This window comes from Eulemur rufifrons, chromosome 30, assembly GCF_041146395.1.
Source record: "Eulemur rufifrons isolate Redbay chromosome 30, OSU_ERuf_1, whole genome shotgun sequence".
Classification (NCBI taxonomy): domain Eukaryota; kingdom Metazoa; phylum Chordata; class Mammalia; order Primates; family Lemuridae; genus Eulemur; species Eulemur rufifrons.
In genome coordinates this window covers 21,313,716-21,339,780 of record NC_091012.1, presented here as the reverse complement: position 1 = coordinate 21,339,780, position 26,065 = coordinate 21,313,716, and the positions used below count along the sequence as shown (strand labels likewise).

Below are 26,065 nucleotides of genomic sequence, written 5' to 3'. Positions count from 1 at the left end.
GGTCCGGCTCTGGGAGAGAGCAGGGGACGCCGCGGCTGCTGCGGGGTTTCACGGGACGGTGGGAGGGACTTCGGCTGCTGTGATCTGCTCAGGGGGCGTCCTCCGAGGCCAAAGGGGTTCTTCCCTCCGCAGAAGGGAGGGGGCTCTGAGCCGCAGCGCTGGGGGTAAGGTGGGGCGCACGCACTGCGACACTGGGCAGGGGAGACCCTTCAGGCCCCCGCTGTGGGGGTGGCTGGTGTCAGGCTGGGCGGTGGGGGCAGGGTGGGCTGTGTGGCAGCAACGTCCCTCTCCCCGCTTCGCACTCACAGGCTGCGGCAGAGACTGCGACAGTCAGCGCAGCCGTCCCTGTCCCATCAACTCCTCCCCCTGGTCCCTGGCCATGGCGCTGGCGACGCTGCAGGACTGGTGCGGCTGGATGGGCGTGAACGCGCAGCGCTCCCTGCTCATCCTGGGCATCCCTGACGACTGCCTGGAGGACGAATTCCAGGAGGCCCTTCAGGCTGCGCTGTGGCCCCTGGGCAGGTACCGAGTGCTCGGCAAGGTCTTCAGAAAGGAGCTGGGGGCCAGGGCAGCCCTGGTCGAGTTTGCAGACTATATAAACCGAAGTGTGATCCCGCGACAGATACCAGGCAAGGGGGGACCCTGGACTGTGATCTTCCTGCCCCAGGCCCATGATGCTGACTTACAGGACAGACCCAATTTCCCTGCAAGGCCCCAGGGTCAAGCAGTGGCCAGATGGGCAGGTGAGGCAGGAGCTGCAGGAGAGGCAGGAGCTGCAGGAGAGGCAGGAGCTGCAGGAGCTGCAGGAGAGGCAGGAGCTGCAGGAGCTGCAGGAGAGGCAGGAGCTGCAGGAGAGGCAGGAGCTGCAGGAGCTGCAGGAGAGGCAGGAGCTGCAGGAGCTGCAGGAGAGGCAGGAGCTGCAAGCGAAGAAGTTGCAGCTGAAGAAAAAGCTCCAGGAGGGGAAGAAGCCACAGGTGAGGAAGGAGCAGCTGTGACAGGAGCTGCACGTGAGGCAGGAGCTGCAGTTGAAGAAGCTGCTCCAGGTGAGAAAGAAGCTGCAGGTGAAGAAGCTGCACATGAGGCAGGAGCTGCAGGAGAGGAAGAAGCCACAGGTGAGGCAGGAGCCACAGGTGTTACAGGAGCTGCAGGTGAAGAAGCTGTATGTGAAGAAGTCACAGGTGAGGCAGGATCTGCAGGTGAGGTGGCAGCTGCAGGTGAGGAAGAAGCCACAGCTGAGGCAGCAGCTGCAGGTGAGGCAGGAGCTGCAGGTGAGGAAGGAGCAGGTGAGGCAGGAACTTCAGGTGAGGAAGAAGCCCCAGGTGAGGAAGAAGCCGCAGATGAGGCAGGAGCAGCAGGTGAGGCAGGATCTGTGGGTGAAGCAGCAGCTGCAGGTGAGGCAGAATCTGCAGGTGAGGAAGAAGCCGCAGGTGAGGCAGATGCCTGGGCCCAGCAGTGGAGTGAGGCCCTGCAGCCCCTGCTGAAAACTCTGGCCTACCAGGAACTGAGAACCTTTTCCGGGAGGGAGCAGCCGGGCTGCGGGGAAGAGTCCTTTGAGAGCTGGCTAGACCATGCCAAGGACATGCTGTGCCTGTGGTGCCACACGTCAGAAAGGGAGAAGAGGAGGCGGCTGGTGGAGAGCTTGGGCGGCCCTGCCCTGGATCTCATGTGTGGCCTCCTGGCAGAGAATCCTGACACCCCCGTGCAGGACTGCCTGACCGCGCTCGTGCAGGTGTTCGGGAACAAGGACACCCGGATGACCGCGCGGCTGAAGTTCCTGACCTGCTCGCAGCGTCCCGAGGAGAGTCTGTTTGCCTACGTGCTGCGCCTGGAAGGCCTGCTGCACGAGGCCATGGAGAAGGGGGCCGTCCACCCGGCCATCGCAGACCAGGTGCGAGTCCGGCAGGTGCTGCTGCAGGCCCGGCCCAACGCGACGCTGCGGGACAAGCTGCGGAGGATGCGGCTGGAGAGGAGGCTGCCTGGCTTCCTGGGGCTGCTGCGGCTCCTTCGGGAGACCGAGGCCTGGGAGGCGGCTCTAGCTGTGAGGGAGCAGGACCAGCACACGGGAGAGGAAGGGACCCCTGGGGATGGTGGAGACCCAGCTGCCACCCAGGCCGCCCCTGCCGCGGGAGGCGCCAGTGAGGCTGTTCCTGACCCTGCAGATGCTGCCCAGGTTACTGCTGGTAGCCCGGGAGCCGCCCAGGCCTCCCCTGCCCCTGAAGAGGTCCCGGAGGCCTCCCCTGCCCCTGAAGAGGTCGCCGAGGCCTCCCCTGCCCCTGAAGAGGTCGCCGAGGCCTCCCCTGCCCCTGAAGAGGTCGCCGAGGCCTCCCCTGCTGCTCAGGAAGACGACAGTGTCCCTGCCCCTGCGGGCCTGGGTCAGGCAGGACCCACTGAGGCCCCTGGGGCCCCCCCGACAGCCCAGATGTGCAGTGCTTCTGACGCGAGCCCAGGAGGTCCTGGCTGGGTGCCCGAGAGCCGTGCCCAGGTCGGAGACCAGGAAGCCGAGGAGCCCCCCCTGGACGGGGAGGAGTAGGGAGAGGAGGACAGGGCTGGGGATATGAGCCACCCTGAGTCCTCCTCAGGCAAACAGGCTCAGAAGGCCTAGGGGCCTCCCACCTCCCCCAAGGGGCCCCAACCACCATCCCCGGCCCATCCCCGGCCCTTCCTGGTGACCCAGATGACCATGTTTGCCACCCAACGGGGAGGGGAGAGGTGGCCCTGCCGTGACACCACCGCACCTGGCCCCAGCCCCAAACCTTGCCAACTCGGGCAGCCGGCCTGGAAGCACCCGTGAGCGGCCGGCCGCGGCCTGGGTGAGGGCACCCAAAGACGTCTGCCACCCGCACTGGACCGGGAGACCTTAGAGGGACAGAGGCCGTCTCAAGGGTGCCGGCTGCCTGGGCCTCCCCAGAGGGGCCCCCCATTCACCGTCCCCGGGACAGGCCGAGCCCTGTTCTGGGAAGCCCACCCTTATCCGCGTAGGGCCCATAGCGACCCACGTGTCAAGCACAGGCGCCCCCCCAACCCCCACCCCCAGCCACCAGCCACCGTTCCTGTGCAAAGCCGCTGTGTGCGCGCCAGCCCCGGGGGGCACGTCCCGGCCTGCCCGGCCGGCCGCCTCTCGGCCCCGGGCACGTGCTGTGGGCTTCGGTGCCAGCCCAGGCCCTGCTCGCTGTTGTGCAGTGTCGTGAGCTCAGCTTCTGCTTTCTCGGAGTAGATTTAGGCCAACCGCAGCTTGTCCTTGCGGAGATGTGCGTGTTCTTATCCAAGCAGCTCCTCCCCGGAGACCCGGAGCACAGTCCCAGGAGGCAGCGGGCAGGACGGACGACGAGGGCGGCGGGGACGCGCACCCCGTGACCTCGGGGAGAAGAGCTGGACCTGGGACGGACGGGGGGGCTGTGCGGGGCTCCCCGAGGACTGTGCTTTGACGTCCACCCCTGCTGTCCCTTGTGACTCAGTTTCTTCGATGTGGTGGGGTGTGTTCTGCTGTGTTTTCCAGTGTCCTGTGACTGTCCTGTGCCGGCCATAGTTCAGGGCCTCGCCCCAGCGGGTGGGCCGGGAGGGGGTCCCTGAAGGGAGTGGAGGTTGCGAGAGTCCAGCGTCCTGGACGGGGGCAGATGTGGGGGCCGGGCAGAGGAGGCACCTGGCCAGGGAGCCCAGGAGGACGGGGCCCGGGACCTATGGCCTCTAGTGGCCGTCATCAATTGCTGTCTGTGTTGTCATTCCCTTTTCTCCAGTGGTTGCAGTAAATGTTTCTGCTCAATAAATTTCATTAAGTGTTCCAGCTGAGTCTCGCCTCTGCTGTAGGCAATTGAGAGAAAGGTGTGTTTGGAATGATACAGGGGTTAGGGCACAACAGTGGCCTGCCCTTCTGACCCTAGAGTGGTAATATGGGTATGGTTAGGGTATGTGCTGTATGGGCCTGTGGGGTGCCCTAACTGCAAAGGTGGTGCCCACCCAGGGTCAGTGGCTTTTGAAGCTTGGCAAAGATACTCATCTGAACATGCTGGATGGTGCCAGCAGACAGGACACAGGTGGATGCAAGCATTGTGTGGTTGGGTCCCAAGCACATGCGCCAAGGCTCGCGAAAGTGGGTAAGACGCTTAAGGGAGGGCAGGGTTGAAGCACCTGCATAGGTATCTTTTTAATAGTTCCCCAATTTATTGTCATGTTTATTCTGTCTGGAGTATAGTGCTATAGCCTGCACAACCAGTGTGGTGCCCTAGACTTGGGAGGGAAAAGTAAACCGAGAGTAAGAGAGGACCCCCCCCCCCTCCGCCCTCCGGGGTCTGGGCAGCAGACGCGGCACGACTGCGCCTGCGCGGGGACGCATCCGACTCGCGCGGACCCAACTTCGCGTTCGCGTGACTCGGCGAGCGTACAGCTGTCACCAGTGCGCCTGCGCTCGCCGCCATTTCCTGCAGCCGCGAAACCGGGTCGCAGTGGCCGCCGGGAAAATGCGCCGTCCGCCACGCGAAATGGCCGCCCCGGGCGAGATCGGCCACGGCGGGGACGTTCCCGGGGCCGTGCCCGCGCGGGCCGCCAGATGGCGCGCCAGGATCACAAATGGGCCGGCCTCCCCTCGGGGCCCCGCCCTGGGCTCCCGCTGCCCTTCCCCCCACAGCGCGGTTGGCTGCGGTGGCCCAACCCCCTGGGTGAATGTGGACCGTCGCCGGCCACCCAGGCTCCGGCGCAGGCGGGAGGAAGCGCGGTGTCCGCACGGAGCCGGAGGGGGCTCCTGCGGCCCGACCTTGTTTTCCAGGAAGCCAGTAGCGACCATCTCCTCTTGGACGGTGGACACTGGTGTGCAGCGATGTCCAGGGACAGGCTGAGGACGTGCGCGGAGGGCAGCTGCACCCTCCACCACGAGGCACCTCGGGTAGACCTGGGCTGGGCTGTGGGGCTCAGGGATGAGGGGTTCGTTCCCTAGAGTTAGATGAGGGCGCATCATGGGGCGGTGAGGTCCTGCAGAGCAGGGGAGTTTTACTCTTTCTAGCCCTGGAGATCATGGAACCCCCTCATTGTTTAGAGGTAAAAACTAAGGACTGAGAAAGGAGGGGATTGTTCTGGTTACTAAGTTGCAGAGCCAGGTGTAGGACTGTGCTGCTTTGCTTACACTTTGCTGCTCCCAATACTTGGTGAGCCTAGTGGGTGTGTTGCTTTGGCAGTCAGTCCAAAGGTGAAGGATGGGTGGGTTGAGGTTGGATAATTCTGAAAATATCTCCTAAACTGTCCAATATGATACCCCAACTCCTGCCTTGCAGATGATTGTGTTGCTGTCCCAACTGTAAGATTTTTGGATGGGCCGGCGCCAGAGAAAGAAAGACGAGCAGAGCTCTGAAAGGGGTAAGCAACGAGGCTTTATTGGGGCACTCCCGGGCGAGGTTCACAGCCGAGAGAGAGAGAGAGAGAGAGAGAGAGAGAGAGAGACCCGGGAAGTCACATCGCCCAGAAGTCTGAGTGGGTTTATATATGTTTTTAGGGCTGGGGGTAGGAGTTTCTTTGGCAGGAAGATTTATGGTGGGGAGAGCAAGGAATTGTCCCTTGCAGTTTTAGGGTGGGTATTGAGAAATAGGAGGGGCCGGTGGTATGTGTGGACTTTAGGAACCGAGACTCTTATCAGGGTAACCATCCAGATGTGGTCGTCCTTTAACTTAGCGGGGCCTTGCAGACATTGTCCTTGGCAGGTCGTGAGCTTCTTCTTTTTCCATTAGGGAGGGGAGGGGTGCCTGCCACCAGCCTTACACCAACTACTTAATATATTTGGAAATCTAACATTCTCATTCCTGCCTGTACAGGCCCTTGGTATCATTTAACTAAAGCTCAACTATTACACTGGGAGTGATATCTTGGTCTGACTCTTCTGTTATCTTCATGTCCATGGTGTCTTCCCTACTAAGTCAAGCAGTTTCTTTGCTGGCATTGGTGCCAAGGAGCTGAGAGGGCCCAATAGTATTTCCTTTTTCTCAGTCAGTGGTTCTGCCTTTCAGCATCACCTGAGTTTTATTCCTTCTAGCAAAACCCCTTCCTGGCTTAAGGCCGGGCACAGTGCAGGCCACTTTAACTTTTGCCTGCTAAAAGCGTCCCTTTCCCAGAGCAGCAGCAGCACAGGGAGGAACACCTGCCCCAGCTTTTATTCTCCCCAGGAACTTCCCTTTTCCTTTTCAGGTAGCCCTCCATCTTCCAATCGTGCTGCACATTTGAGCAAGCTGATAAGAAAGCCCGAGTGTTCCCTTCTTTGTTGCAGGTAGGAGATTCAATCCACAGAAGTCCCTGCGCCCAAGTGAGAATTCTCATCCTGGCCCCACCTACTAACCACAGTAAAAACCCAGGCCACTCTTCTTTCCTTGCTCCCTCAAGCCATTTTGGAATTGCTTGAGATGCCTGTCCTCTCCTCAGAACTCTCAATTATGCAATTAATGAAACTCTTCTTGCCCTCTTGGTGTTTATGTGATGTCTCAACATCCAAGCCTATTTTTAGGTATCCATCTGCTTCTGCAGGTGACCCTAATATTGGGGAAACCCAAGTGGAAGCCTATGAAATTGCACCTCCCCCCTGCCACAGCCTGAACAGTAATTTAAAGATAATTTCAGAGGTGGCATGACAGAGATTAGAGTCACTCTTAAAGATCTCAAGGATGTAGGTATGGTAGTCCCCATTATAGCTCCATTTAATGTGCCAGTTCTGTCCAATGTAGAAATCGGATGGATTCTGGAGAATGACTGCACACTACCCATCAGCAAGTAGTAATCCCAGTTGCAGATGCTGTGTGCCAGACACAATATCATTGCTCAGACAGATTAATAAGGCCCTGAGTACATGGTACGTGGCTACTGATTTGATGAATGCTTTCCTTTCCATTTCACTCAATTAAGGAAAGAGGATAAGAAGCTGCTATGGTTTGAATATTTGTCCTCTCCTAAACTCAAGTTGAAGTTTAACTTCCAATGTTGCCATATTGTAAAGTAGGGCCTTTAACAGGTGATTGGGTCATAAGGTCTCTGCGCTCAGGAATGGATTGATGGGTTAATGGATTAATGGGTTCTCATGGGAGTGGGACTGGTGGCTTCATAGGGAAAGGAAGGGAGACCTGAGCAAGCATGCTCAGCCCCCTTGCCATGTGATGCCCTCGGTCACCCAGAGCTCTGTAGAGAGTCTCCACCAGCAGGAAGGGTCTCATCAGATGCAGCCCCTTGACCTTGGACTTCCCAGTCTCCAGAACTGTAAGAGTAAATTCCTTTTCTTTATAAATTACTCAATTTCAGGTATTCTCTTATAAGCAACAAAATAGACTAAGACAAGCATTTTGCAATCACATGGACAAACAAAATCTTTATTTACAATTTATCCTAGGACTGCGTTAACTCTTTTATGCTCTGTCATCCTTGTCCTGTGTCATAATATAGTCCAAAGAGATGTGTATCATCTAGACAGCACATAGAACATCACTTGGATCCACTATACCGGTGCCATCATTCTGATTGGTCAGGGTAAGAGACAGCCAGCACACTGGAGGCCTTGGTAAGACACATGCACTCTAGAGGGTGGGAGGTAGACCCCAGGAGGATTTGGAGCTCTGCTACTTCAGTGAAGTTTTTAGGGGTGCAGTAGTCAAAGTGCACCTGGTAGGCCTCCTTGGGTTCTGGGGAGAAAGCATGCCTGAGCGTGGCTTATGGGTGGCTTGGCTCAGTATTTGGGTGTGAGCTTAAAATGGACAGCAGCTGCGTTCCAGCTACGCACACCCACGTATGTCCATGAAAGGGAGGATGGAATATCTTCCCGATGAGCAGAGGTTCTAGGGGTACACCTTGTCATCCACTTTGTGTGGAAGGAGAAGTGGCCCAGGGTGGGAATATACACAGATTCCTGAGCAGTGGCTAATGGCCTAGCCAAAGGCCTGAAAGGAAAAGGACTGGAAGACTGGAGACAGAAAGGTTTGGGGTAAAGGCATAGCATATGGATAGACACATGGGAGCGAGCATGGATGGAGAGTTTTATATCACAGATTAATACCCACCAGAAAGCATCAACAATTGAGGAAGAACTGAATAGTCAAGTAGACCCAGTGACCCAGCAAGTTGACGTTAGTCACCCTTCATCAGCAGCCAGTCTAGAACTAACACAATGGGCACATGAACAGAGTGGCCACAGTATGAGACACAAAACTGCTCATGGGCCAGCAGCATGGAATCCCACTTACCAAGGCCTTTGTTGCTACTACTGGCTCTGAATGTCCAATCTGCCAGCAACAGAGACCAATCTGAGACCCTAATATAGCACCATTTCTTCATGTTGGGTCCCTTCTCTTTTGGAAGGGCCATCAGCTCTTTCTTACAAGAATAGAAACCTATTCTGAGGAAGGGTTTGCTTTCTTTCTGGCAGAGCCTCAGCCAGCATCCCTACCCAGCGGCTTTCAGAGTGGGTGATCTGCAGGCCTGGAATCCCACACAAGAGAGCAGCCTAGCAGGGTGCACACTTCAGAGTGAAGGAGGTATGTGCGTGAGCCCATGAACATGGGATACTTCGCTGTCACACACTGCATCACCCCGAAGCTGCTAGATTGATAAAGTGTGACATGGCCCTCTGAAGGTGCAGCTGAAGGGCAAGTTTAGAGGCAAAACCCTGCCAGGATGAGTTCCCATCCACCAGGATGCAATATATGCACGGAATCACAGGCCTCTATGTGGCTGTGTCCCCAGTAGGAAAAATACATGGATCTGGGAACCAAGGGGTGGAGGCCAGAGTGGCCCCACTTTCCACCTTTCTCGGTGACTTCCTCAGGGACCAACATTGTGCCTCCCATCTCCTCCACTCTGGGGTCTGCAGAGTAAAGGTTCTGGTCTCACCAGGAGCCAGAGCCAGGGTCCTGTTGTCCTGATAGCTGTGACTGCTGTCTGGGCATTTGAGGGTTCCTCGTGTCCAGAGATTAGCAATCAGGAAGAGTCACTATCTTGGCAGGGGTACTAGGCACTTACCAAGGAATAGGTAGGACTGCTGTTACAATGGGGGGGGTAGGGAGGAATATGTAGGGGACTCAGATGATCTTCTTGGGTGACTTTTGGTACACCCTTGCCTGATGAGTGGCCAAGTACAGTAACTGTGGCCTGAGGAGGGTATGGATGTCAGGGACTCAGACCCCTCAGGGATGAAGGGAAGTCACCAAGCCTGCAGGGGTGACAGGTAGTTGAGGGTGAGGGAGACCTAGAATGGACAGCAGGAGAGGGTGATAATGGGTATCTGTTGCAGTTGCAGGACCAACTGCATCGATAGGGATCATACTTTGTCCCACGAACTTCTCTCTTCTAAGTTTACCCTCCGAAAGAGGGGCCCACATGAGCCACAGAGGAACTGATCCCCAAACACATATGGAACGGTTGATCTGTGTGGGACAAAGGATGGCCTGTGGCAGCTAAGGAAGTGTACCATTTAGATGTCGCTCTCAGAGAGGCGCTGTTGGGAGGAGTGCAGTTACCTGCCAGCATCCAGGTGCAGTGTCTTCAGGGTGCACTACAGCACCTGAGCTGAGACCATGTTATTCCCAGGTGGCTCCCAGTCAGCGGCTTAGCACAGCAGGGTACTGAGTCATTTCTGCTCAATGTGGGACTCCTCTATGGGCTTCTTTGCATCAGAGCCCCGCATTGGGTTGGCAAAGACCTTTCCCAAGCTGCGCCACAGTCTGAGACTCTTCCTTCCAGTCCTCCTTCCTTCTCCTCTCTTTCCACAGCTGTCACACCTGCACCACAGTCTGAAGAGTCTTCCTATCTCCTGTGTCCTCTCCCCTTCATCTTTCTCAAGAAATCTTTTGCATTGTGGCTTCCTGGGGGACCCCGGACTAACACATTTCATTTGGTGTTAGAGAGAGCTCCTCCTTATCCTCCCTCACGGAGAGGGTAGGAGAAAAGCCAAAGCACTCTTTGCTCCTACAAATTCCCTTTTAAAATCATCCTTGACATGTTTAATCTTCTCTTAAACAGCCTTGGTGGGATGGTGGTTGCTGAACTGCCTTTGCCGTCTTTTAGTAAATTCAGCCTTGTAGGGAGGTTGTGCAAGGGATTTGGGGGCTGCTCAAGGAAAAGAATATGACCGCAAGGGCAGTAACAGAGCAAGCTCTACTGGGCGGCACGAGGGTTGCATGAGAGGGAAAGTCGTCACAGCACAAGACCGTTCAGAGGCTTATGGGTGGGCAAGGAGGGGCCACCAACTGGAAGGGGAGGAAAGCAAGGGGATTCACGGGGGAGGGGGGTCAAAGAGGGAGCTTACATGTCTAGGTGATGTCACTCAGTAGCACACTGGAGAGTCTCTGGGTCAGACTACTCCTAAGGACAGCAGTAGTAGCTTGGGGGCTTATGACCACAAGGCTCTATTTTATCAATGGCCAGCAGATGCAAGGTGAGGTTTCATGGGGTATGCAAAGCAAGCAGGCTGTAAATGGCTAAAAATCTGCTTATTTGGGCTGCTTTAAAAATAATTAGATGTGTACAAATTTGAGTTTGGCACCAGTGGGTTTTTCAGCTAACAGGTCTCAGCCTGCAGTGAAGAAATAAGCAACTTAAGGGCCAAAACACAGAAGCCATCTTTGGCTCATTTATATAACAATGTGTAGGCCAGGCGTGGTGGCTCACGCCTGTAATCCTAGCACTCTGGGAGGCCGAGGTGGGCGGATCGTTTGAGCTCAGGAGTTCGAGACCAGCCTGAGCAAGAGTGAGACCCCATCTCTACTAAAAAAAAAAAAATAGAAAGAAATTACATGGACAGCTAAAAATATACATAGAAAAAATTAGCCGGGCATGGTGGCGCATGCCTGTAGTCCCAGCTACTCGGGAGGCTGAGACAGGAGGATCGCTTGAGCCCAGGAGTTTCAGGTTGCTGTGAGCTAGGCTGACGCCACGGCACTCACTCTAGCCTGGGCAACAGAGTGAGACTCTGTCTCAAAAAAAAAAAAAAAAAAAAAAACCAATGTGTAGTGTTTCCATTTAGACTAGATTTTGCAAGGACTTAGCACCTCCTGTCCTCAGATTTGGGATAAAACCTTGAGAAAACAGACAGCATTCCCTTTAACATCCTGTTGCCTATTTCACAAATACCGAACAGCTGTGTTGTGTCACGCCTTGTGGTAGGTGCTGGGGATACAATGGTCAGCAAAACCACTCATGGTTCCTGCCATCACGGAGCTTTGACTTGCTGAAAGAATTGCCCAAAAAAAGCATATGTGATTGCTGTGTTAAGTGCTTAGGAAATGCAAGTAGTACCAGAGCGCTCCAAGGATTTGTCAGAGAGGGACCTGAGTTAGAAAGGGGCATGCGCGCCAGATGAGGCATCCTTGATGAAAGGACATGAATGTTGAGACCTGAAGGATGAGTTAGCCAGGCAAAGAGTAGGGGTGGGGGTAGGGGTAGAGTCATGCTCAGGCAAAAGGAACAGAATGTGCAACTGGCCTTGAAGCTGAAAAGGGCCGTGGCACCAAAGTGACCTCTACCTCATCCACCCACTCCCAGTCAGTCACAGCCCAGGCTTTGTCATCTGAAACTGTCCCACCTCGAGACACAGTGATTCCAGTATACCACTTTTTGATCACCAGCTCCCCACTGTAATCATTTTTCAACCTCTTTGCGGCCTCCAGGCGTTGACTCCTCTGTTTCTCCTAAGCTCTCTCCTTTTTCACCTCCTCTTTCCCCCCCTAGTTTCTTTTTGTTTAAACCGTTTTACTCAGATATACTCACATGCACATATATGAAGTGTACGATTTGATAAATGTTGATATGCACCTACACCCAGGAAGCCATCACCACAAGGAAGATAATGAACATATCCATCACCCCCAAAAGGTTTCTCACGCTCCTTTGTCAGCTCTCCCTGCCTGTGTCCGGCAACCTTGCTAAACTCCCTTATTAGTTCTAATAGTTATTTTTTTTTGGTAGATTCTATCAGATTTTCTACACAGAAAATATTGCCTGTAAATAAAGACAGTTTTACTTCTTCCTTTCCAATATTGAATGCCTTTTATTTCTTTCTCCTGTCCTCTCTATTTTCAAAAGGGTTTCTGCTTAGCTCCTTAGCTCCTTACCACACACAGCTTCAGAATTCAGCATACGTCTTGGGGTGCAAACCAGCTGTGTGACAGACATGGTCCTCCACTTCTCCCTTCTTCTTGGAACTGTGAGAAAATGTGAACCTGAAAGAGCCAGTTTTTCAAGATAGATCCCAAGGGGCTAACTGGACCTAAATTTAAAATAGAGGGAAGCAGCCACTTGCTTGATTAGGGGTCACACAGGTACTCTGAGTTCCTGAAGACCTGCACCTTTTTATCTTTCTGGATTTTCTGCGCTCATTTGAGCCAACCAGTCAGAACTTACCTGCTTCAGCCAATCAGGGCTTAGCTATATTGACCAATCAGAGATCAGCTGTATGAACTAATCACAACTCAGCTGTGTCTACCAATGAGAACGAAGCAAGTTTCAATCCTTCATTTGTATAAACAGACCCGATGAGGAACCTGGAGGGAATTTTGCTATATAACCTGAGCCTTCCCTTTGTTCTCTGCGACTCACCTTTGTTACAGTGGAAAGGCTAGTAGGTACAACATGGGTGGAAAAGGATTTCTCACGCAGAAATTAAGATATAAAAGAAAAAAAAAGGTTTATTTTATCTTTCTTGGAAGAGAGAGAGAAAGAGACAGAGTGAAAGAGAGAGAAAAGAGGGAGAGCAGAGAGATGTCCTGGCATCCCAGAGAAAGAGAAGGAGTTGCCAGCAGGGAGGCCAAGTGGCTCGCTGATTTTAAGGGGGATGAAGAGAAGAAAAAATAGTGGTGGCTGTCAAGTGGCAGCAGGCAGATAAAAACTGCAAGGATGTCAAAGTCCAAGAGTTGGCTTCCTGCCTTTCCTTGGAGAAGGGATTATCACAGGAGGTGTGACTCTGTCCTCCAGATATGGTTGAGGCTGTAGCTCATTCTTCTGCTGTTTACTCAGGAACTCTATAAAAGCAGATTCTCAAAAAACAATTTTTGGAAATTGTAGGATTAGGTATTTTCCTGTTATTTTTGCAAGACCATCCCTTTCAACCGTCCCCTTTGCAACGATTTGAGCATTTTGTTCGGGATATTATGACCACATCTCTCCTATGTTAGTGCAATGGCCTCCTTAGTTGCTCTTTTTGCATCAATTCTTGCCCCCCCTTACACATTCCCTGTGTAGCAGCCAGAATTTGTATTTTAAAAAAATAGATCAGATTGTGTTACTTCCCTGCTCAAAACTTTTCAATTGCTTCCCATTGTTTTCTTTTTAATTTTTTGTAGAGATGGTGTCTCACTATGTTGCTCAGGCTGGTCTTGAACTCCTGGGCTCAAGCAGTCCTCTCATCTCACCTCCCAAAGTGCTAGGATTATGAGAGTGAGCCACTGTGCCCAGCCATACTTCCCATTGTTTTCTTAGCATGAAATGAAAAAGTCATTATTAATAACAATAAATGGTATTTGCAGAGTTGTGGGTACTGCTCATCATTCCAGCATTGTATCACCTGATTTTCACAGTAATGCAAATGATCCTTTCCATTGTTTCCCTTGTTTATACAGACAAGCAAACATCCATGAAGTTTCAGTTAGTTGGTCAAGGATATAGTTAGAAGTGGTAAAGCCAGAATTTCAAGCCAGGCCTCTTCAGCTCCAGAGCATGTCTTTGAACTAGAGGGAGTCCTGAATGGAGATGGGACATATTTTCTATGTTCTCATTTCTGTTCCTCCCTATGTTAGTCAGGGCTGTCCAGAGAAACAGAACCAATAGGAAAGATAGACATAATCTCCTATCGAGACAGAGCGAGGGAGGGAAGGGACAGAGAGAGAGATTTTTAAGCATTGGCTCACATGATTGTGAGATTGTGTGTTGGGGGGTGGCAAGTCCGAAATCTGCAGGGCAGGCTGTCAGGCTGGAGATCCAGGGAAGAGCTAATATTGTACCATGAGTCTGGAGGCTGTCTGGAGGCAGAACTCCTTCCTCTTCAGGGCACCTCAGTCTTTTCTCTTAAAGGCCTTCAACTGATTAGATGAGACCCACCCACATTATGGAGGACAGCAATCTGCTTTACTCAACGTCCACTGATTTAAATGTTAATCACATCTAAAAATACCTTCACAGCCACATCTAGATAGATGTTTGACCAAGCAAGTGGGAAGTATAGCCTAGCCAAACTGACACATAAAACGATCATACTTCCTGACTATATTTTCATGGCAAAGAATTCAAACAACAGGGAGGTATATAGAAGAAATAGTAAAAGTCACACTCCCACCTCTGTCCCCTTCCTCCCCAGAGATGAACAGCGTGAACTCCTCAGCGAGCATCCTTCCATAACTCTGCCTATTCCTTTAACACTCATACATGTAAATATATACATATGTAATTTGGTTTTTTTTTTTTTTTTTGAGACAGAGTCTCACTCTGTTGCCCAGGCTAGAGTGAGTGCCATGGCGTCAGCCTAGCTCACAGCAACCTCAAACTCCTGGGCTCAAGCGATCCTCCTGTCTCAGCCTCCCGAGTAGCTAGGACTACAGGCATGCGCCACCATGCCCGGCTAATTTTTTCTATATATATTTTTAGCTGTCCATATAATTTCTTTCTATTTTTAGTAGAGATGGGGTCTCGCTCTTGCTCAGGCTGGTCTCGAACTCCTGAGCTCAAACGATCCGCCCACCTCGGCCTCCCAGAGTGCTAGGATTACAGGCGTGAGCCACCGCGCCCGGCCCTATAATTTGGTTTTATTTTACTTAAGTGGGATCATCCTGTAAGTGTTGGTCAGTGTCTTGTTTTCTCTCTTGAATGGTAATTCATGGAGACCATTCTGTATTAGTTCATATATATTCATCTTTTGTTACCTGGGCAGACAAAACATTAATTCAATGTTTACAAAATTAAATGACAAAATTGAGTATAAAGCGCAAGGTCCCTTTCATCCCTTCCTAAACCTCACTCTCCTCCTCAATGGTTAAGTACTTTCATCTGTTTGGTGTGTGTCTATCTAAACCTTAGACATAATGTCATGAACAGAGGTGAAGATGGCAGGTACACCCAGTGTCTCCTTCATGGGTTCTTTTCTCCTCTGTTCTCACCCTGCATACATTATGTCAAGAATGTCATGCTGTGACATTGAAATTATGTCACAGGACATGATCTATGTTAATAATATGTCTGTCAAGTGTGCCACTGTGAAGCATGTGAAAAACTGAAGCCGATTCCTATGGAGGACTGTCAGCGGCTTTAGCTGTAAGAACCCACCCTTTCCCTCCAGGTTGGAGCCAGGAACTATCAGCTCTCAGGTCGGGGAGGCACATAAAGGTCAAGAATAATTTTTCAACCAGAAATCCAAGACTTTGTTTATTGTGTGAGTTTATTAGACAAGTATCTGCAGGAACTTTCCAGAAGATATCAGGAGAAAGGAGGCTGTGAAGCGGACTCTGTAATCTGCTGTGGTCCACTGCTGGCCTAGGGGTAGGGGTGGGCCCAGTGGGTTGGACCAGAGCAAGGGCATGAATTGAGAGTAGGCTGAATAATGGCCCCCAAAGATAGCAGGCCCATATCCCTAGAATTTGTAAATATTACCTTATTTGTGAAAAGGGCATTTGTAGATGTAATTAAGTTAAGGATCTTGAGATGGGGAGATTATTCTGGATTATCTGGATGGGCCCTAAATGATGCAATCACAGATGACCTTGTAAGAAAGACGCATAGGGAGATCACACACACACACACACACACACACACACACACAAGAAGGTGATATGAAGGAGTAGAAAAAGATTTGAAAATGCTGGCCTTAAAGGTTGGAATGATGTAGCCACAAGCCAAGGAATGCAGGCAGCCAGCAGAAGCTGGAAGAGATACAGGAATGAATTCTCCCCTACAGCCTCCAGAGGAAGCAGGGCCCTGCTGACATCTTGATTCAGCCCACTGATACGGATTTTGGACTTCTGCCCTCCAGAACTGTGATAGAACAAAATTCTGTTGTTTTAAGCCACCTAGTTTGTGGCAGTTTGTTAGAGTAGCCCTAGGAAACTCGTACAGGACCACCTCTAACTCTTCACAAGCCAGCCACATATACATAGTTCTCTATCCCCCTCCTCCAAGAGCCTGTGGATGGAGGATCTTGACCTTGGGGATATTCCTGTGACCGGGGAATGGAAAGAGAACATGAGAGGGAAGCTGACGGCTTGGATCAACGTTTACTGTGGGTGAGCAGTTTGTGAGCAAAGCAGAAGGAGGGCAACAGTGAATAGAGTTTACTGGGCCCTCTACCTTTTAGGGAGCACTCGAAGGAGCTTAGTCAGAGGTCAGTGATCCCAGGAACAGTATCATGAACTCTTTTTTTTTTTTTTTTTTTGAGACAGAGTCTCACTCTGTTGCCCGGGCTAGAGTGAGTGCCGTGGCGTCAGCCTAGCTCACAGCAACCTCAAACTCCTGGGTTTAAGCGATCCTACTGCCTCAGCCTCCCGAGTAGCTGGGACTACAGGCATGCGCCACCATGCCCGGCTAATTTTTTTGTATATATATATATTTTAGTTGTCCATAATTTCTTTCTATTTTTAGTAGAGACGGGGTCTCACTCTTGCTCAGGCTGGTCTCGAACTCCTGACCTCGAGCGATCCACCCGCCTCGGCCTCCCAGAGTGCTAGGATTACAGGCGTGAGCCACCGCGCCCGGCCATGAACTCTTAATTAATGGTATTCTAGCTGAATCTTGGAGTTAGACCGCATCTGCCATCATGATGGTACACAAGACATCCAGGGGAGGTGGCATGGCTGTGCATGGCAGGATGCTGCATAAATGCAGGTGGAGATTGGCTGGAGAGCAAGATGGCCTAGATTGCCCTGGAGGCTGCCTGTGGCCATGTGTATGGATCAGGGGAAGGCAAGCAGAGAGGTATTCACTGCTATTTGTACTTTGTTTAATGCCCTGTTTATCAATCTTATGAATTTGAAAGCAGCCAATTAATAATAATAATAATAATAATAAAAGACAAATGGCCAAGATTTCTCTGAATGCATACTTTATGCATTTAACAAAGTAACTTTTCCCAAACCTTTAAACGCCGGCCACAACACTAGCCAAACACCTCCAAACATTTAATGAAAATTACCTGCCTAGCATATGAGACTCTCTTGAGTGTTTCACACACCTTTAAAAGCAGGCCAAGGTGGCCTCTCTGAGGTGCAACGGTGACTTCACAGGCGGCAGCAGAGGAGAGGTTTTACCTGTCGGGCTCATAGTCGCCTGGTGCTGGACTCCAGGGCATGTTCCCCAGCTAGGACCTCTGACCAGCAGGGGGAGGCCCTCAAGACAGCTGGGTCTCTGGATTCGGGGAGGGAGGAGGGTTCCGAGCTGTCTGGGATGCTGCACCCACCCCCCACACCCAAACCTGGGTGGCTTGGAGAGTGCTCTCCCCACAGGATGCTGGGAAGTAGAAGGGGGTTCTCCCCATTCATGCGGGCAGTATGTGTGCGCGGTACACATACTGTCCAATCGTGGACAGATCACGGCTATCTGGATGTCCCAACCAGAGTTAAAGTGGATTCCGTATAGTGATAATGCTCTGCAACAACCTTTTACTCACTAGAGAGCGCAGAAGAAGGAAGACAAGGTCCAACAGAGCAGTGTGGCCTGGTGGTGTGTGGAGGAGCGGCGGAGGCCCGGAAAGGGAGCTCTGGGCATCTGAAGGGGAAGAAGTTGACTTCCTTTTTCCTCTGTATTCTCTTTGGGGAAATCCTGTTAGCGCTCTTTTCCTCCTGGTTTCCACTTCTTGTCCTTCTGCATTTTCTGGGAGGGTGCCTCGTCATTAACATTCAGACCTCTGATTTAGGCAACTGTCATCAGCCCTCCTATTCAATCTTTTCTTATTTTGGACAACACAGATTAAAAATTTCAAGAATTCCCATTACTTGTTTTTCAGTTCGGCCACTAGTATTCTCTAGTTTTACATAACTAGACCTGACCCTAATCTGCTGTGAGTGTTCTCTGACCTGAGCATGGGCCCTGCCATCGAGCTGGAGGAGACTCCCTGATTTGACATTGGACCCCACGCAAGGATAGGGCACTGGCAGCTCAATGGCACTGGTGCATTTAAGATTTTAGCTCTTTGACTATTATATCCAGAACCTAGAAGCTATCTGGTTGACTCCCTACTAGCTTCAGGAGCCCCAGTACATGTGGCCATAGAAATGTGACACTTAACTTGCAAAATCACCACGAACAAACATACGCTCAAAGTGGAGCCTTTGGGATGTCAACTAGACTCCTCACATCTCCACCCACACCCTGGGGAATCCCTGAATCACCATTCGGTCACCCAGGAAAATGCCCCCTATGCTTCCCGTCATGCCTTACCCTCCGCCCAATATCACTGGGGCTGAGGTTTTAGATACAATTGGTGTATATTCTTCATTAAGGGAAGGATGCTTAAGAATCCCATTATGAACTGTTGGTTACAAAAGGTATTTTCATTTTCCTTAAAGGATATTGATTTAATCTTAAGCTGTCACTGAAATATGCAGTTTAGATTTTGTGACTCTTTTTTTTTTTTTTTTGTTGAGACAGAGTCTCACTTTGTTGCCCAGGCTAGAGTGAGTGCCGTGGCGTCAGCTTAGCTCACAGCAACCTCAGACTCCTCGGCTTAAGTGATCCTACTGCCTCAGCCTCCCGAGTAGCTGGGACTACAGGCATGCGCCACCATGCCCGGCTAATTTTTTCTATATAGATTTTTAGTTGTCTATATAATGTCTTTCTATTTTTAGTAGAGACGGGGTCTCGCTCAGGCTGGTCTCGAACTCCTGACCTTGAGCGATCCGCCCGCCTCGGCCTCCCAGAGTGCTAGAATTACAGGCGTGAGCCACCGCGCCCGGCCGAGATTTTGTGACTCTTTTATGGGAGTAAAGGGAACTTGTTGCATACTGAAAACCGCTGTGGCAATCAAGAGGTTTTATGCTGGGATGGCTAAACTCACTGGGTTTGTTTCCACCTCCAGCCCTCTTGGTTGCTAACAACCACTGTTGATGTTAGAAGTGAAAGACAGAAAGGTTTAGAACAGAGATGCTAAGCTCCCAAATGGAGCATTTGGATAGAAAATGATGCTGTTCTGTGAATTCAGCACTCTTTGATGCCTGACATCTAACAAATGAGAAACTGAAGGCATTCCCCAGTGACTGACATGAAACTTGTTATTTCCAGAATTTCCTGGAGTACTACACCAGAGAACCAAAAAGAAAAAGTCAGGAATCAACTGCTGACATGTCACCAATAGCCTGCCCACCCACTCACCCTCACACATATATAAAATCATTACAGAGGGCTGGGACTCATGATGACACCATGTAGGCATGGACAGAACCTCGTGTCTCCATGAACTGATCAAGGGTTCCAATATAGTGATTACCTATGTGAACTAGCAGTCAAGATAAGGACCCCCCATCTGGTTCAAATCCAGGTTTAAACTCTCTTGATTTCAAGTGAGCAGGTTGCCTCCACAGACAAATCCTCCTTCACCATCCTAAAGGCAAGCTAGACAACACTCTCAAGCCTACACCTTCCCTATGCCTCCTGTGTCTTCCCCAGAAGTGTCAAGTTCCACCTCATTCATGGGGCCCCATCACTTACCATGTGCTCTAGAGTGGCCATCATGGTGACCCCAATTGGCCAAGTCAAGTAAATGTGCTAGCCTGCAATAAGGAAAAATCCACCTCCCCCCTGCCCCCAGGACAAACACCAAGGGGCCCCACAGTCCAAAGCTTACCATATAACAAAGGTAACCTTATGAATTATATGAAACACAGTGGCACATGAGTATTACACAAAATTTCTAGTTTGTATCTTTGCTGAGGGCTCAGATGTCTAAATGAACCTGTGTCCTGTTTCCATGTCTCTTTTCCATGAAACTATTGCCCACCTTCCTCCTACTTAGCAATAAGCAGTTCCACTGCTCATTCTTATTTTCCCCTTATTTTTCCTTGTGACATGTTTATATCTTTCAACAGTATCTCCATTCAAAGCACCATTCCAGGCTCCAGTTCCCAGCACTGGAATATTACAGGTTATATGCCCCCACCCATTGTGCAGGAAAATGATCCAAAACACAAAAATAACCCCTCCAAAATAGGAATACTCAATGTCGTCAAGATATCAATTGTTTCCAACTAGATTTATAGATTCAATGCAATCCCAGTCAAAATCCCACAAGTTATTTTTATGGATATTGACAAAAGGATTCTAAAATTTATATGCAGAGACAAAAAATCCAGAACAGGCAATTCAATATTGAAGGAGAAATACAAAGTTGGAGAACTGACACTACCTGACTTCAAGACTTACTATAGGCCAGGCGCGGTGGCTCACGCCTGTAATCCTAGCACTCTGGGAGGCCAAGGCGGGTGGATCGCTCAAGGTCAGGAGTTCGAGACCAGCCTGAGCAAGAGCGAGACCCCGTCTCTACTAAAAATAGAAAGAAATTATATGGACAACTAAAAATATATATATAGAAAAATTAGCCGGGCATAGTGGCGCATGCCTGTAGTCCCAGCTACTCGGGAGGCTGAGGCAGGAGGATCGCTTGAGCCCAGGAGTTTGAGGTTGCTGTGAGCTAGGCTGACGCCACGGCACTGACTCTAGCCTGGGCAACAAAGTGAGACTCTGTCTCAAAAAAAAAAAAAAAAAACTTACTATAAAGCAACAGTGGTCAAGGCAGTGTGGTATTGGAAAAACAACAGACAAATAGATCAACAGAACAATATAGAGAGCTCAGAATTAGACCCACATGAATATAGTTAACTGATCTTTGGCAAAGGAGCACAGGCAATATGATGGAGCAAAGACAATCTTTTCAACAAATGATGCTGGAACAACTGGACAGCTACAAAAAAAGTGAATCTGGACATCTAGACACAGACCTTACATCCTTCATGAAAATTAACTAAAATGGATCATAGACCTAATGTAAGATGCAAAACTATAAAACTTCTAAAAGATAACAGGAGAAAACCTAGATGACCTTGGGTATGGTGATGACTCTTTACAACACCAAAGGCACAATCCATGAAAGAAATAATTGATAAGTTGGACTTTATTAAAATGAAAAACTTAGGCTCTGTGAAAAACAATGTTAAGAGAATAAGAAGACAAGCCACAGACTGGGAGAAAATATTTGCAAAGACACATCTGATAAAGGATTGCCATCCAACATGTACAAAGAACTCTTAAAATGCAAGAATAAGAAAATGAACAACTTGATTAAAAATGGGTAAAAGATCTGAACAGGCGCGTCACCAAAGATGATATACAGATGGCAAGTAAATATGAAAAGATGTTCAACATCACATGTTATTAGGAAAATGCAAATTTATACAATGATGAGATACCACTACACCTATTAGAATGGCCAAATCTAAGCACTGACAACACCAAATGCTGGTGAGCATATGGAGCAACAGGAGCTCTCATTCATTGCTGGTGGGAATGGTACAGCCACTTTGGAGGACGGTTTGGCAGTTTTTTACCATACAATCCAGCAGTCGAACTCCTTGGTATTTACCTAAATGAATTGAAAACTTATGTCCACACAAAAACCTGCACCCAGATATTTATAGCACCTTTATTCATAATTGCCAAAACTTGGCAGCAACCAAGATGTCCTTCAGTAGGTGAATAGATTAATAAGCTGTGCTACATCTAGACAATAGAATATTATTCAGTGCTAAAAAGAAATGATCTATCAAGCCACGAAAAGACATGGAAGAAACTTAAATGCATATTACTAAGTGAAAGAAGCCAATCTAAAAAGGCTACAGACTGTATGATTCTAACTATATAATATTCCAGAAAAGGGAAATGTAGGGAGGCAGGAAAAAGATCAGTAGTTGCCAGGGGTTGGCTGGAGGAGAAATTAATAGGAGGAATGGACAGGATTTTTAGGGCAGCAAAACTATTTTGTATGGTACTACAATGGAGGATACCTGTCATTATATAGTAATCAAAATCTGTAGAATGTACACCAAGAGTGAACGCTAATGTAAAACTATAGACTTTGGGTGATAATGATGTGCCCATATAGGTTCATTAATTATAACAAATGTACCACTGTGGTGCAGGATGTCACTAGGAGGCTGTTGGGGGGGAGTCCATGGGAACTCTGTACTTTCTCCTCAATTTACTGTGAACTTAAAACTGCTCTAAAAATAAAGTTTATTAAAAAAATGCAAAATGATAACTTATGACTTTTTAATATTGGGCCAGAGAATTTTCTAATTCTGGAGTCACTTAACTGTTCCCAGAAATTTCATTTTAGCCCAGATGTTTTTACAATCCTGCTAAGTAATTAAGGTCTTAATTATTTTTTTCCTCAATGGGAGAAAAGATAACACCAAAATGCTATGGCCTTATTGTCTCATAAGGCAAAAGTCAATTTGAATCTAACTTAGCAATTTATCTCATCACTTCTTTCCCCATAAACTATGGGTTCCTCAAATCTTTTCAAACCAGCTCTTCATTCTGCTCTCCCCTCATTGAGTTAAATGAAACGTTGACACGTCAACTATCTCTGTTTGTGTGGGAACTTCATGATTGTAACTAATTGATAATTGTGATTTATGCCATCCTAAGATCCAGGGAGGCCTTTTCCTCTTGGGGTGCTGGCCTTCTGCTGGCCAGGAACAGTGTGAAAGGCCTTACCCAGAGTACAATAAGGCAAATGCAAATGAAAAGACAACAGACAGTAACCAGTCATTACTGCAGTCTAACCTCTAAAAGAAGATTCTTCTATCTCATCAATCATTCCTTTGCTACCTTCTAGCTCCCGCGTATCCCCCGTATCCTCGTTATTAAATACGTATGCCATCTATTCTATTTCAGAAACCTTTCAGCATTTTACCATCAGAAGATTTGCAGTTTAATCTTTTAGTTTTCTAGGGCTGCTGTGCCAAAGTACCACACTAGGTGGTTAAAGCAACAAGAATGTGTTGTCTCACAGTTCTGGGGGCTAGAAGTCTGAGATCAAGGTATTAGTGGGGTTGATTCCTTCTGAGAGTGGTGAGGGCGAATCTGCTCCAGCCCTCTGTCCTAGTTTCTAGAGCTTTGTTGGCAGTCTTTGGCATTTCTTGGCTTGTAGAAGCATCATCCCAATTTCTGCCTTCATCTTCACATGGCACACAGTGTTCTCCTTGTGTGCAGGTCTCTGTGTTCAAACTCCCCTCCCCTCTTTTCTTTTTTTTTTTTAAAGATGAAGTCTCACTCTGTTGCCCAGGCTGGAGTGCAGTGGTGTGATCATAGCTTATTGCAGGTTCGAACTCCTGGGCTCAAGTGATGCTCCCGCCTCAGCCTCCTCAGTAGGTGGGACTACAGGTACACACCACCACACCTGGCTATTTTTAAAAACTTTTTATAGAGACTGGGGTCTCACTATATTGTCCAGCCTGCTTTCCTCTTTTTATAAGGACACCAGTCATAATGGACTAGGGGCCTACCGTACTACTATATGACTTCATGTTACTTTAACTAATTGCATAGGCAACAACCCTATTTCCAAATAAGGTCACATTCCTCAGAGGTACTGGGGATTAGGATCTCACCATATGAATTTTGGTGGGGAGACAATTCAGTCCACAATAATCTTAAATTAAGAGAGGTCATTTCTGCCTATCTATGTATTCTCCCACATAAATTTCTTAAAATTTCAAATCAAAAATTTCATTTATCCAAGAATGGTGATTCAGAGGAGCTGTTGTTATCTGAGCATCTATAAGAATTAGGATGCTTTTGGCTGCAAGTACTGAAAATGTGACTCTATGCCAGCCATAAGAGTAAACCATCTTGGATGTCCAGCCCCACTGAGCCTTCAGATCATCAGATTCCCAGCCCACATCTGACTGCAACCACGTGGGAAATCCCAAGAGTTAACTGCCCAACTAAACTTTCCCCCAATTTCTGACTCACAAAATTGTGAGCAGAATTCAATGGTTGTTTTAAGCTAGTATGTTTTGGATAATTGGTCATACAGGAATAGTAACCTAATGGGAAGAAATATCCAAACTAAATAAAGGACTTCTATGAAAGAATAAGAAAAGAGAAGTATCCCAATTGAGAAATGGAGAAAAAATTTGGAATTTCCACAAGGAAGAGTAATAAAAAATGTCTCCCTAATCAAGGTATTAAATTTCATTCCTAATCATAGAAATTCTACATAAAAGCACAATAATAATTGACGTCCCTCAGAGTTAGCAACATTTAAGTCATATAATACGAAATGTTGGTGATGACATGGAGCTTGATGGAGGTATACATTGGTACAGCAACCCAGAAGACAATTTAGCAATGCCTTTTAAAATTGAAGATAGTCTTTGGCCCAAAAATGTCATTACTAGGTATGTAACCTAGAGGAACTCTCCAAGAATACTTACAGCAGCACTGTTTGTGATACTAACAATGGGAAACAAATATCTGTCAATGAAAAAACTCATAAATGAATTTTGGTACATATATACACACAATGGAATACTATACAGAAGTGAAAATTGATCCAAATTATCAAAGTGGTGATTTTTCACAAATATAATGATTAGCTAATAAAAGGGATGAACATGGAGAATATGATGCCATTTATAAAGTTTAAAACAGGCGAACACAATACTAGCAACTATTTAAGGACATATTCATTTGCACTAAAACCGCAAAGAAATGTAAGTGCAGAACAGGCTTCCCTGTATGGGGAGAGGGTGGGAGACAGCGGGGAAGGAGTGTACAGAGCGCTCAACCTCACTGGCAGTGTTTTATGTCTTAATCCAGGTACTACGTATAGGAGTATTGGTTGCACTTTTTTAATACCTTTTAAATATGGCAGAATGTATTTTGTAAAGTATTTGATTCCCAGAAGCTCCTGTAAAAGATTCCCAGGCACGTCTCACACTCAGCAGATCACACTCTCCGGAGGTGGGGCCCAGGGATCTTTCCCTGAGTGACCCTGGTCTAAGCCAGGGCAAGGCCACCGCAGTGGAGGTTGCCTCCTTCACATTGTGTTACATTTTCACCTTACAAGTGATGTTTATCCATTAGTTCCCCATCTTTGGTGCTTTTGTGCTAGCTACCATGTGCTAACTACCATACAAAAGCAAATAAGACATTTCCACTGGCTCCAAGGGCAAAGGCTAACTCCAACACAAAAGAGTTCAAAAACTTTTCAAACTGAACATGTTAAAATCCATCACTTTGATCCTAGTGTTTCCAAATCCTTTTTTCCTTATGTCCAGAACATCCACAGATCACTGCATCTGGCTGGGACCTCCACAGTCTTCTCTCCAGAGACATTCCAGACACACACCCTGCCTCGGTACTACCATTTGGCAGCCCCCCGTGACGACTCACAGCTTTGACTCACTCATTTCCTCACTGCGCGATCTCAGGCCTCCGTTTCCACCCCTGTAAGTTGAGCAGAGGAAAGTTTGGTTTGGGGCTGGTTCAGCCCCCAGAGGAGCAAAGCTGGGACCAAGAAATGGGCCTCCAGGCCGGGCGCGGTGGCTCACGCCTGTAATCCTAGCACTCTGGGAGGCCGAGGCGGGTGGATCGCTCGAGGTCAGGAGTTCGAGACCAGCCTGAGCAAGAGCGAGACCCCGTCTCTACTAAAAATAGAAAAGAAATGATATGGACATCTAAAATATATATAGAAAAAATTAGCTGGGCATGGTGGCACATGCCTGTAGTCCCAGCTACTCGGGAGGCTGAGACAGGAGGATCGCTTAAGCCGAGGAGTCTGAGGTTGCTGTGAGCTAAGCTGACGCCACGGCACTCACTCTAGCCTGGGCAACAAAGTGAGACTCTGTCTCAAAAAAAAAAAAAAAAAAAAGAAATGGGCCTCCCGATGGCCATTCTATTTCATCACCCTTTCTAGGAGAACAAAAAGCTGATTTGGAAACTGGCAACTAAGTGTTTTATGAAAGAGATGGATTCTGAATAACCTCTTAGATGTTCTTAGGGAAAATACACACATATTTGACTTTCAAAGCACCCTGACAAGGTGCCATTCCATATGCCATGGAAAGCGAATCACTACTTT

General features: G+C 48.8%; 1 protein-coding gene and 1 long non-coding RNA gene across 5 annotated transcripts; both read left to right on the top strand.

Moving 5' to 3' along the window:
• Positions 1-379: 379 nt before the first annotated feature.
• Positions 380-4,365, top strand: LOC138378824 (paraneoplastic antigen Ma6F-like). The gene is made up of 5 exons (XM_069464162.1): positions 380-529; positions 1,526-2,140; positions 2,261-2,526; positions 2,909-3,147; positions 4,295-4,365. The coding sequence occupies exons 1-5, from the start codon at positions 380-382 to the stop codon at positions 4,363-4,365; spliced, it is 1,341 nt and encodes a 446-aa protein (XP_069320263.1).
• A 311-nt stretch (positions 4,366-4,676) lies between these two features.
• On the top strand, positions 4,677-25,638 carry LOC138378128 (uncharacterized). 4 transcript variants are annotated; one of them, XR_011231929.1, is made up of 6 exons: positions 4,677-4,876; positions 5,262-5,343; positions 6,166-6,244; positions 8,381-8,489; positions 16,111-16,214; positions 17,597-18,427. It is a non-coding gene; the product is annotated as an uncharacterized lncRNA (long non-coding RNA). The 4 variants fall into 4 exon arrangements; XR_011231930.1 differs by lacking the exons at positions 16,111-16,214; positions 17,597-18,427 and adding an exon at positions 25,263-25,638; XR_011231928.1 differs by lacking the exon at positions 16,111-16,214.
• The last annotated feature ends 427 nt before the right edge of the window (positions 25,639-26,065 follow it).

Coding starts and splice junctions, on each gene's coding strand:
- LOC138378824 (XM_069464162.1), top strand. CDS start 380: ATGGCGCTGGCGACGCTGCAGGACTGGTGCGGCTGGATGGGCGTGAAC. Junction 2,141..2,260: donor CCGCGGGAGGCGCCAGTGAG/GCTGTTCCTGAC, acceptor GAGGTCGCCGAG/GCCTCCCCTGCCCCTGAAGA. Junction 3,148..4,294: donor GGCACGTGCTGTGGGCTTCG/GTGCCAGCCCAG, acceptor GGGTCTGGGCAG/CAGACGCGGCACGACTGCGC.